The 13,348-nt window shown below is 41.8% G+C and overlaps 1 protein-coding gene across 1 annotated transcript in view; it reads left to right on the top strand.

Moving 5' to 3' along the window:
- Window positions 1–13,348, top strand: part of LOC149225094 (uncharacterized) — a 53,646-nt gene extending 40,298 nt beyond the window's left edge. The window contains exon 2 of the mRNA XM_089388354.1: window positions 13,342–13,348. Within this exon, the coding sequence (XP_089244480.1) occupies window positions 13,342–13,348 (7 nt within the window). The remainder of the gene's footprint in view (window positions 1–13,341) is intronic.

Here is a 13,348-nt window from a genome sequence, read left to right as displayed (position 1 = left end):
AAAGGATAGAGACTCCCTGCGAGGAGTATCGTGTCTTGTTTTTGTAATCGAGCTCTGCTCTATTGGAGGTTGCCCCCTCGAAGAGGCCTGTGAACATTTCTCTCTGAATAATAAAATCATTGCTATTCTGTGTTCTGGGTATCTTTTCTTCGCATATTCTATGTTCTGGGTATCTTTTCTTCGCATATTCTGTGTCTGGGTATTACTTTGCAGGTTAAGAGCATAACAAATGGTATCAGAGCACTTTCCAGGGCTCGGTGGGATCATCAATTTTTAGCAAAAAAAAATTTGGCTAGAGACGTGTTCCGACGTCTTTAAACCACGGGATCTGTCGTTAAGCGCATAAACCTGCAGATTTGGGGAGGCATGCACGCAGGAAATACAAGAGGTGGTCACGTCTGTTGGACTCCCTTGTAACCCCTGTGGGTACCCCTTCGAGTAGTAGCGCATTAGACAGAACCGCGCACGGACTGTCTTCCACGTACCCTCTGGGTATATAGGAAGCCCCTAGCTCCCTTGAAACTTCGCCATAGATAAACCTTCGGTCGTCTTGTGGCTACAGTACACCGAGAACAACACTCGGAGAGATTACTCGCCCGTACGATAGGGTAGTCGGGTTGTACGGCTAAGGGTACGGTCGATCCTCCTTAGTTAGAGCCCTGAAACATTGGGCCGAGTAATACTGTCAGACCCTTATGTATATTGCGATATGTAGCACCTGACACTCCTCAAGACCATAGTTCCCTTTCTATCTGGGGATCACACATCATCTATTCCAGATCAGCAAGTGCAGCAGCAGCAGACATCAGTCCCGCAGCTCCATCAGATCAGCAGCAGCAGTTGTTCCACCATTCAGATCTCTCAGATCCACCAGATCGGAGTAGTTGTGAAGGGTTCCTGTACCTGAATATAATTTTCGCAGGACTTTTGGCAGCATTGACATTTTGAGGATTTGGCGACTGCAGTATTGATCAAGAAGGAGTAAAACTCCATTAGGAGTTTTCCAAAAAAAAAAAAATCTGAGATCTTCCGAAGCGCTTATTTGTGATCTAGCCCATCAGCATCAGGATGACGAGCTGAGCACGGTGGTACCATTCAATTTATTAGAAGAAAAAAAATTTGGCGGTCCCAATTTTTCATCAAGTTGGTGTATGGTAGAAACTAGAGCTCAAGCAATGGCCAATGAAAGGCTAGACAAACTTGAAACAGATATGAACGAGCTCAAAACTATGATTAGCGGACTAACTAGCCAAGTGCGGCAAGCACTCGATAAGGGCAAGGAGCCAGCTCTCGAGGAACCGTATAATGACCATGAACACCATGAGGGTGAGTCTAGCCACTCTCCTCACGTCTGGCACACCCATTCACCACCCAGTCAGAGACCTCCCAAGTTGGATATGCAGAAATATGACGGTTCTCACCCGTCCACATGGCTAGCACAAATGGACCAGTATTTCAAATTGAATCGTCTCCAAGATGATTGGACTAAGCTTGGAGTGGGGACCATGTACTTGGACAATGAACGATGGCAATGGGCGGAATGGCATCAACGTCGCAATGGACCTTTTCCGAGTTGGGCCCAATTTGCCAAAGCTCTTCGAGATCGCTTTGAACAGGGAGACTCCTTTTTGGGCCGTCTCACTAAGCTCCGACAGACAGGTACAGTGGATGAATATATCACCGCTTTTGAAGCCTTAGCCTTCCGCACTCAGCATCTCTCAGATGAGTTCTACACGGAATGTTTTATCAGTGGTCTTAAAGAAGCCATCAAAGCTCAAGTTCTACTCCACCACCCTCCCACATGGACGGAGGCTTTCCAGGTAGCCCGTAAGGTGGAACGTGCCATAACAGCCCAATATAGCCGCCCCAATTTCCCCACTAAAGGTCGTCCCCCACAAGCTCACAACACAACTCAGACACTTAAGGTCCAAAAGGTGTCACCTCAGGAAATGGCCGAAAGAAGGAAGCAAGGACTATGTTACTACTGTGATGAAAAATATTCCCCTGGTCATAAATGCAAGGAGCCCAAGTTTTTTCAAATAGATGCCACTGACTACAGCTCCACCGAGGAAGATCCACCTCTTGAGGAACCGGAGGCGATCGAAGAAGACAACCAAAAGGAGATTGTATCTGACGAACCAATTATTTCGCTCAATGCGTTGGCAGGAATCTCTTCCCCTCAAACTCTCAAAATCAGGGGTTTTCTTAAACATCGCCCAGTAATAGTCTTGATTGATAGTGGAAGTACCCATAATTTCATCCATCAAAAAATCGCCGAAGCAGCGCATTGTTTTGTACGGGCAGTTTCTAACTTCCAAGTCCAAATTGCAGATGGGGGCACAATGAAATGTGAAGGCCACTGTGAAAATGTCAAACTTCAAATGGGGGATTATCAGTTGAAAACCCACATGTTTGCCATACACATGGGGGGATGCGACATTGTCCTAGGCGCTGAATGGCTCCGCACCCTTGGGCCAATCACAATGGATTTCCAGGAGTTATATATGAGTTTTAAGTAGAACAACTCCACACATACCCTCCGTGGCCTCTAGGCGGGAGCCCCCTCCGTCATCAGCTCGCATCGGATGGAAAAATTGTTAAAAAAGGGCCATCATGGAGTGGTAGCTCAATTTAATGCCATCCAGGTAGTCGAAACCAGGTCTCTGCCAATTCATCCTGAGATGCAGCAGATTTTAAATAACCATCGGACGGTCTTTGACAAGCCTCATGAGCTTCCACCCTCGCGAGGGGAACATGATCATAACATCACCTTGGTTCCAGGGGCCCAACCCCCAAATGTGCGGCCATACAGATATCCGTTCACTCAAAAGAATGAAATAGAAAAAATCATCAAGGAATTGTTGGAAGCAGGTGTCATTCGTCCCAGCATTAGTCCTTATTCATCCCCAGTGGTCATGGTCCTCAAGAAAGATGGGGAGTGGCGTATGTGTCCCGACTTCAGGGCCCTCAACAAGTTGACAATCAAAGATAAAGTTCCCATTCCGGTGGTTGACGATTTGCTGGACGAACTCAATGGGGCTCAATTCTTCACTAAGTTGGATCTTCGCTCCGGCTACCACCAAATTCGCATGAAGGAAGTCGACATTCCCAAGACGGCTTTCAGAACTCATGAAGGCCATTATGAGTTCCTGGTCATGCCATTTGGTCTCTGTAATGCCCCTTCTACTTTTGAGAGTCTTATGAATCACATCCTCAAACCATATCTCAGAAAATTTGTCCTTGTCTTCTTCGATGACATTCTCATCTATAGTGGCACTTGGGCGGCACATCTTCAGCATGTAGATCTACTCTTGCAAAAGCACAAATTATTTGTCAAGATGTCTAAGTGTTCGTTTGGCATGGAAGAAGTTGAGTATTTGGGCCACATTGTGGGGCGTGAAGGTGTCAAGGTGGACCCCAAAAGGATCCAGGCAATGCAAGAATGGCCTCAACCTAAGACTTTGAAGAGCTTGAGAGGATTTTTGGGTCTCACAGGCTATTATCGTAAATTTGTCCGCAACTATGGCCGCATAGCGAAGCCCCTCACTCAACTCCTAAAGAAAAATTCCTTCTTTTGGACCGAGGAAGCACAACAGGCATTTACCGCTCTCAAAAATGCCATGTGTACCACTCCAGTCTTAGCACTACCTGACTTCACCAAATCCTTTGTCATTAAATGTGATGCTTCAGGTACAGGTATTGAGGCGGTCTTAATGCAGGAAGGACGACCATTGGCCTTCACAAGCCAACAACTCAGTGGGAGGAATCTGGGCCAATCTACCTACGATAAGGAGATGATGGCCATCTTATATGCAGTGGAGACCTGGCGACCTTACTTATTGGGGCGACGTTTCCAAATCTGCACATATCATCACAGTCTTAAATATTTTTTGGAGCAACGCCTCTCCTCCCCACAACAAAATAAATGGTTAGCCAAGATGTTGGGATATGATTATGAGATCATTTACAAGAAAGGGAAAGACAACAGTGTAGCAGATGCATTATCGTGCCAATTTGAGGAGGAAAGTACTCTGCTCGCAATTTCCCTTCCCATTCCAGACTGGATTGAAGAGGCTCGCAGGGAATGGTTTTCACACCCAGGGCTCTCCCAAGTCACTTCTCAATTGCAGGTAGATCCTAATTCCAGCAAGGGCTACTCGTGGCAGAATGATATTCTTCGCTACAAGGACAGAGTCGTAATATCACCAACATCTACCCTCAAAAGTCGCCTTTTGGCAGAATTGCACTCATCTCCCATTGCAGGACATTCGGGCTTCCAGAAGATGTATGCTCGCACCAGAAGATCATTCTTTTGGACAGGCATGAAAAAGGACGTCCTTACTTTCGTAACCGAATGTGATGTCTGTCAACGCCACAAAGGAGAAACCGTCAAGACACCAGGCACCTTACAACCATTGCCCATTCCGGCCTCAATTTGGACGGAGGTTTCTATGGATTTCATTACAGGTCTTTCAAAATCAGGGAACAAGTCAGTCATCATGGTGGTTGTGGACCGACTGTCGAAGTATGCTCATTTCTGCGCCCTACCCCACACGTTTACACCAACCTTGGTTGCTCAAACTTTCATGGATCAGATCTTCAAATTACATGGCATGCCCACTTCTATAGTGTCCGACCGCGACCCGATCTTCACCAGCATTTTTTGGCAAGAACTCTTCAGAATACAAGGCACTCAACTCAAACTCAGTACTTCATATCATCCGCAAACAGATGGTCAAACCGAAGCCGTCAACAAATGTCTAGAAACCTACCTTAGGTGTTTCACTTCAGAAAAGCAACACCTTTGGGCACAGTGGTTACCTCTGGCTGAATGGTGGTATAACACCAACTATCATGCCACCACCAAAATGACTCCCTATGAAGCAGTCTATGGTCAACTTCCGCCTTCCCCTACTTCTTATCTCAAGGGATGCTCCAAAGTACAAGCAGTGGATCAACTCCTACAACACCGCGCAACCACGCTCGCCCATCTTCGCGAGAATCTTCATCAAGCTCAGAACCGCATGAAGCAACAGGCCGACCAACATCGCTCAGAGCGCCAATTTCAAGAAGGGGATCAGGTCTTTTTGAGGCTGCAACCATATAAGCAAACATCACTCAAAGATAAGGGTTGTCAAAAGCTCTCTCCAAAATTCTACAGACCATACCAAGTACTTCAACGCATTGGAGAAGTGGCTTACAAGTTGGCTTTGCCACCTACAGCAAAAATCCATCCAGTTTTCCATGTATCGTGCCTCAAGAAAGTGATTGGGAACAATTGCCGAGTTCAAACCAGTCTACCTGAATTAGACGAAGAAGGGTCAATCTGGCTTCAACCCGAACAGGTTCTAGACACACGAGACAAGCACCTGCGGCCGCATGATTAAGGAAGTCCTAGTCAAATGGAAAGACACCTCTCCGGAAGATGCAACTTGGGAACCAGCCACTATTCTTCAGCAGTTTCCGCAGCTTCAGCCTTGAGGACAAGGCTAGTCTTAAGGGGGAGGGCATGTTAGGGTCCCACCATAACCCCCTTATTTATGTCATGGGATCACGTCATAGTCAAGAGTCAATAAAGCCCATATTAATATTTGTAAGTGGTTAACCCGCAATTAATGACGGGACCACAGTTAGTTGCAAATGGGCGGTAGTATTAGATAGATGGTATTAATAAAACCCACGGTATTGGCCCGTGGTATTGCATGTATGAGTCATATATAAAGGATAGAGACTCCCTGCGAGGAGTATCATGTCTTGTTTTTGTAATCGAGCTCTGCTCTATTGGAGGTTTCCCCTCGAAGAGGCCTGTGAACATTTCTCTCTGAATAATAAAATCATTGCTATTATGTGTTCTGGGTATCTTTTCTTTGCATATTCTATGTTCTGGGTATCTTTTCTTCGCATATTCTGTGTCTGGGTATTACTTTGCAGGTTAAGAGCATAACATTAGTAGTTCAGGACATCTTGTAGCAGATTAGGACATCCTGTAGCAGTTTCTTGTAGCGGTTATAGGGTCTCCTTTAGAAGACTGTTTTGACCCTATTTTGACTAGAAATGATAGGATAACCTAGTATAGGAGTAGTTTAACCCCTCAGCTTGGATTCCATGCCCATGAGTGCCCCCTAGACCAGCCTTCCCATTCCTTTCCCTCATGAAAGAACAGATAACATTGGCATTTATATTTCTAAAGTTAGCACTTAAAGACTCTTCTTCTTTGAAGATGTAAATGAGATAGTTAATGCATGCATGTGTGAATTCTGAGACGATAGAGTAACTTTCCATTTCTAAGGAGTCCTAATAGTTAGATGATCAATTGCAAGCTTAGCATAGTTTCCTTTCTGCAAAGCGAGTTGTGTCATTCCATAGCCAGATGATTTATACCATTACATAGCATTTACCATTTGGTTGCTTTCATTTCTTGAATAGACAATCATTTACTTTCCTACATTAGAACTAGCTTTACATTCATTGTCAATAGTCAGACTCCTTTTAGTCAATAGAGGACTGGTATGGAACCCTAATGGTCAAGTGCCCCAGTTGAGAAGTGACATGAGTAGAATGATGCATCTACTCTGTATATAGCACTGTCACCTCCAAGTTTGTATGAAACGCCGAGTTGATAAAGTAAAGTTGGTAGCACTAGGAGTTGCATCATCCTTGTTGCAATACTGAGGCTCATCAGCTAACTCATAGGTATACTCACTTAAAGCTAACTCATGTATATTCACTTAAGGTCATCCCACAGGTATACTCACTTAAGAGTTCACAAGGCTTGAATTCAATACAACAATATTAATAGGCACAAAGTCATTACAACAATCTTTATCAAGGTGATGCAAGAACATTAAAGCTTCCCAAATCCATCAAGCTTTTTGAAAAAAAGCTCAAAAATGGGATTCAACATTTAAAATGAATATGGATTCCTTATTTGTAAATAATCTTTGTTTATTTTATTATTATAGGATGTATGAGTCATAGGTTTAGAAAATATATGGATAGGTAAGATTTTTTCCATAAGGAAAAAACTAATTTACCTTGAAAAGCATGAGAGCTTTAGGAAATAAATCATGAGACCTTTAGGGAATAAATCGAGGGATTTATGGATGTATAAAAAATATACTTTTCTTGTAACTTTGTATTTAATCATTGTAATCCGAAGGGCAAAGCGAATGGCCAAATGAATGTAGAATTAGGCCAAGAGAGAAGCCAAAGTTTGAATATGTATGTACAAAGTTATTAAATGATATGAGATTTAAATATCACAAGTGAGGGTGCATAGATATTTTATGCGTTTTTTTATTGCATGAACAAAGAACAAGATCAAAAAGTGTTTAAAGGTGTATGGGCACCTTGATGTCTGTATTGCATTGAAATCCCAGAAATAGAGAGTCAGAATTGGCATGAAAAGTGAATTTTCTTGCATTAAGTGGTATCAGAGCTAGAAATCTCTTGGTGGGAAGATCGAAGAAAGATAAAGCTTGCAAAACTTGCATAGGATATGAATTGGTGAGATATGACAAGTAAAGTTTTGATGTTGTAATTAATTTGAGCAGGCGATGATATTTGCAAGTTGCTCATTTTTTAAGAGGAATAAGAACACTTATGTTCTTTAAAATTTTACAGGGAAAGGATTTTTTCTACTTTGGGAGTAGAAACATGTGAAAGACGGTGAATTCTGCAAAATGAAATTTATAGAGAGACAAGAAACAATCCCAGGAGTGAATTTGGTAGAATTGAAAGAAGTGTAGATCATATATTGTCTAATAATGTAAGATCTCTATGTTTTTTTTTAAATAACTTTGTCAAATATTAATTTGCAGATAGAAGCAATTGGCAAAAGTGTAGAAAAATCTCTACAAAAACACCTATGATACCATGTAGAAAATCTGGTGCAGGTTAACCTGATAATGCAATATAAATCAAAGCAGAGTACTATAACCTACTTCTACTATCAATTTGCGGAAACTTAAAGATTGAGTTGAACAATATAACCAAAAGAAGAAGAATCAATGCACAATACATATGAAAATACTTTGGGGAAAGCCTTAGCTAAAAACCCCACTATCTGTATTATCATACAAGGTGGAAATACCTAGGAATTATACAAAGCCTTAGCTCTCACAGCTAGCCAATTCTTAGTACAATCCTCATAGATGCTCACAGGAAATCTTGGCTTCTCTCAACCCTTCCTCTCTACCCTCCAAGTTCCTATTTCCTTGCACTGTTCCTCTAGGATGATTCTCCTTCAACCAAGTGGAACATTGATCTCACACACTGTCAGAACTGTGCAATCCTCAATGAATGATCCTTGACTGCATGCATGAGTTTTCTTTATAAGAAAACACATGCAACTGATAGTACATTGTCCTTGACATTTAACTTAACTGGGTCTCTCTCAAAATAGACATGCATGAGTTTCTGGTGAGGGAATCTTCAGCTAACTGGAGTAGCATTAGTTGAGTGCATGCATGCATTAACTGATTGTTAACTCTCTATTAGTTCCTCAACCAGTTTGGAACTAATTTAATTGGACTTAACTCAGTAAACTGAGTTAACTAATTACAACTCAAATATAACTCAATCTTATCCCCTTAATTTAAGACTTATCTCCTTAATTTAAGGGATAACTCTTGCATGATTTCAGAAAGACTTCTGACTTGAATCTATCCAACTAATTAATTCAAAATGAATTAATCAATTATTTCCAAGTAGCAGTTAAGACTAAATTTGATTTTAATTCACAATTTAATTCAAGGACAAATTAAATTGGAATATTCTTGTTGCCATATTTCAACACTCCCTCTCAACAAGAAAGGGATTATCTGCCACCCCGATCCTGTCTCTATGGAACTTGAATTTACACTTTGACAATGCCTTTGTCAAAATGTGAGTATCTTTCTCCTCTCTCAAAATATATTGTAGCAACATGATCCTTCCATAATCAGCAGCTTGCTTTACCTTGTAAAGCCAACGGGAACTCACAATTGACTTGTTCTATGGTCTCGAAACCATGTCCCAAACACTGTTACGAACTATGAAGTCATACTCCTCCACCATAGCATCAACCCAAATCGACTGCTGAATTGCTTCCTCAAAGGAGGATGGCTTAGTCTCAACACATTCCCCAGCAAGGACCATGTATCTAGTGTACCTCTTAGGTGACCTCCTCTGTCTACGCTGAGAAAATGGTTCTCCCACATTCTCTCTCGCATCCTCCAACAATCTTTTATCTTCTCTTGTGTGCTTTCGTCCATCTCTGGAAGACTCTACTTGAGTGGATGTCTTCACTCCTGGAACCTTTGCATGCGGCTGCTCTGCATCAGTCTGAGGCTCCTCCTCCTTAGGAACCAACAGTTCCTCCATAGCCTGTAGTTGGAGCTCCCTCTCAAGGGAAACTCACATGGCCTTCTGCTCATCAAACTTGAGATCTCTGCGAACCACTGTCCTCCTACTGGTAGGCAAGTACACCCAATAGTTGTGAGGTGTATCAGTGTACCGTACAAATATCCCCAACTCTAATGTCAGCTCAAGCTTCTTCCGTGCATCCTTTGTCACATGGAAATATACCGATGAGCCAAAGATCTTGAAGTGACCCACATTTGGTCTCTTACCGGAGAAAGCTTCCTCTGGTGTCTTCATCCCAAGTATGCGATGTGGGCTTCTATTATGCAAATAGACTGTTATGTTGCATGCCTCAACCCACAAGTGAAGTAGTAGGCCTTGGTCATGCAACATTGCTCGTGCTACCCTTACAACAGTTCTGTTCTTCCTCTCGGGCACCCCATTCTGCTATGGGTTATGAGGTGTCGTCAACTCTCATTTAATTCCTTCCGCTGCACAGAAGTCCTTAAACTCTTGAGAGACATATTCTCCACCATTGTCGCTTCTCAAGGCCTTGATCTTCTTCCCTGACTCTTTCTTGACCAAAGCTTTGAACTCACAAAAATTGTGAAAATTTGGTCCTTCTTTTGCATGAAATAAATCCAGCATTTATGAGAATAGTCATCAATGAAAATCACATAATACATTTGCTTCGTTGTGGATGCCATCGAGAATGGTCCACACACATCAGTATGAACTCACTCTAAGATAGTCTTCGCTCGACTGTCTCGATCATGAAAGGAAGACTTGGTGTAATTTCCCAAGGTACAACCTTTACATGTGTCAACTTGCTCAAGTTTACCTTTGGGAAGTCCTGTAGATATCTACTGCATTATCTTCAAAGCTCCATGATGCAAATGGACCAACTGCCTGTGCCACAACTCGCCAATGTCTTGGCTTTGCACCAATTTTGCTTTCGTACTCAATGTTGCACAATCATCTACCTCTAGTTTATAGAGGTTCTTCACCCGAATCCCTATCCTCATGGTCTGACCTATGGCTATGTGTCTTAGGAATGCCTTTCCTTTACTGAAGACAACATCGTAGCCTTTGTCCTCCAACATCACGACCGATACCAAGTTCTTCTTCAGTCTAGGCACATACTTCACATCTATCAAGGTGATAGGAGCTCCATGCTCCCTCTAAAAAGCAACCGTGCCCACACCTGAAAAACTATACTTTCCATCATCACCCATCTCTATGCGCATCTTGAGGTCTTTCTCCTCCAAGGCACTGAATAAACTTTTATTACCGGTAAGTGGAATGAGGCTCCATTGTCAAGATACCAGACACAACCCATCATCGATGACACCATGCATGCGATGAGGGTAAAGTCCATTTTGAAATAAGAGGCTAATGCCTCACCTTCTGATCCTTCCGAGGATCCCTTCTTGGACTTCTTCGATGGGAAATTAGTCGCATAATGTCCCATCTTGTGACAATTAAAGCATCTCACTTTAGACTTGTCACCCTTCTTCCCTCCATGAGAAGAATTGGCTTTGGAATGGGAAGCCTTCCCCTTCCCTTCCTTGCCTTACTTGCTAAGGCCAGATTTTCTTCATCATCATCCTTGGATGAATAACCATCTCGTGTGCTCCTCCTGATCTCCTCCTGCATGAGATCCGACCACAGTCATTCCCAATTCGGCAGTTTCTCCCTTCCATTCACAGAGTCTTGGTAGTTATTCCAACTCTTTAGAAGGCCAAGGAGAGTGAGGCTCACCATATCATCATCGCCAGTAGTTATTCCCACACTACTAAGCTCATCTTTGCAGGTGGTGAGCTTATTCAAATATGTGGAAATAGTATCACCCTTATCCATCTTGATTCTTCGAAGCTTATCCTTGAGCGCCAATTTCCTCTGGTCGCTACTGTTCTAGTAGAGGTCCTTCAATGTCTTCCACATTGAAAATGGAGTATCCTTCCCATGGAGACTTAAGAAAATATGGTCTCAAACTCCCTCAAGGATGATCTATCTCACCTTCTCCACACACTTCTTCCATTCAGCCAAATCTTGTGCATTAGTTGAAGCTAGCTTTGGGATTTCTTGATCAATGAAATCCTTCAAGTCATTGTCTTCTAATACAGCCTCCATTCTATCTTTCCATGCTATGTAATTCGAGCTACCTTCCAAGGCATACTCGAGTCTCAAGCCATAGAATGTCATTGGCCAACCTTGAAGTATGATATGAATTTGATTTTCACCTGCAACCCCGAACTTCAAACTTCCAATTCTCTTGTCAGTATACTGTTCACAGCTCTGATAAACTTGGCTCTGATACCATGTAGAAAAATCTCTACAAAAACAGCTCTAATACCATGTAGAAAATTTGGTACAGGTTAACCTGATAATGCAATATAAATCAAAGCAGAATACTATAACCTACTTCTACTATCAATTTGCGGAAGCTTAAAGATCAAGCTAAACAATATAACCAAAAGAAGAAGAATCAATGCACAATACACATGAAAATACTTTGGGGAAAGCCTCAGCTAAAAACCCCACTCTCTGTATTATCATACAAGGTGGAAATACATAGGAATTATACAAATCCTTAGCTCTCACAGCTAGACAACTCTCAGTACAATCCTCACAGATGCTCCTAGGAAATCTTGGCTTCTCTCAAGCCTTCCTCTCTGCCCTCCAAGCTCCTATTTCCTTGCGCTATTCCTCTGGGATGATTCTCCTTCAACCAAGTGGAACACTGATCTCACACACTGTCAGAACTGTGCAATCCTCAAGGAATGATCCTTGACTGCATGCATAAGTTTTCTTTATAAGAAAACACATGTAACTGATAGTACATTGTCCTTGACATTTAACTTAACTGGGTCTTTCTCAGAATAGACATGCATGAGTTTTTGATGAGGGAATCTTCTGTTAACTGGAGTAGCATTAGTTGAGTGCATGCATGCATCAATTGACTATGAACTCTCTATTAGTTCCTCAACCAGTTTGGAACTAATTTAACTGGACTTAACTCAGTAAACTGAGTTAACTAATTACAACTCAAATATAGCTCAATCTTATCTCCTTAATTTAAGGCTTATCTCCTTAATTTAAGGGATAACTCTTGCATGACTTCAGAAAGACTTCTAACTTGAATTTCTCCAACTAATTAATTCAAAATGAATTAATCAATTATTTCCAAGTAGTTGTTAAGACTAAATTCGATCTTAATTCACAATTTAATTCAAGGACAAATTAAATTGGAATAATCTTGTTGCCATATTTCAACAGGAAGGATATTATGGTAGAAGAACCTTACAACAGAGAGTTGTGATAATTCTAGTTGAGGTTGGAAAGAGGTAGAAAAAGGAAAATTCTCAAGAGAAGTGCAGAAGCCTAGAGCAGAGGAAGCTCAGAGAGAATGTTTTAGAGAAAGGACCTTAAAGTTACCAAAAGTCCAAGTTCAGAGGAGGAAACTTGGTGAGGTACTTGTAGCAGGGTGAAACAAACTTGCTATTGTAGAGGCTTAGTGGACAAGGAGAAATTCACAAAAGACAAGAGAAAGAGAAGATGACTATAAAAGTTCATAAAGAAGGTTCATGGGAAATCCACAACAGAAGGAAATAATATTTCAAGGTGAAAGACATCAAGAGGAAGATGAGTGATGAAGAGTTTGATAAGGAACTCGTTGAGATGAAGGCACAATTGAATATCCTTATGGAGCTACTACAACAAGATGTTGAAGAACAAAGATTCATATGGGTGCTACATAAAAAGGTGAAGTGGCACAAGTTACAAGTGAAGATGAAACATAGGTTAAGTAGTCAACAAAGGAGCGAGGAGGTCAAGGAAATCAAGATGAATGTGATGAGGATGATGAGAAGAGATATGTAGATGATCTTTACAACTATGTGGAAAATTCATAGGAGTATGAAGCATTGATGACTTAGTCATCGAATGAGACAATAAAGTCTTACAATTTTAAAACTAATGATTTTTGTATGGTTACAGGTGTTGA

Source organism: Pinus tabuliformis, chromosome Q (assembly GCF_031772625.1).
Source record: "Pinus tabuliformis cultivar Carrire ecotype Pingquan chromosome Q, CPIR1, whole genome shotgun sequence".
NCBI classification, from domain to species: domain Eukaryota; kingdom Viridiplantae; phylum Streptophyta; class Pinopsida; order Pinales; family Pinaceae; genus Pinus; species Pinus tabuliformis.
The sequence above is the reverse complement of the archived record's forward strand: the minus strand, read 5'-3'. Positions and strand labels throughout refer to the sequence as shown.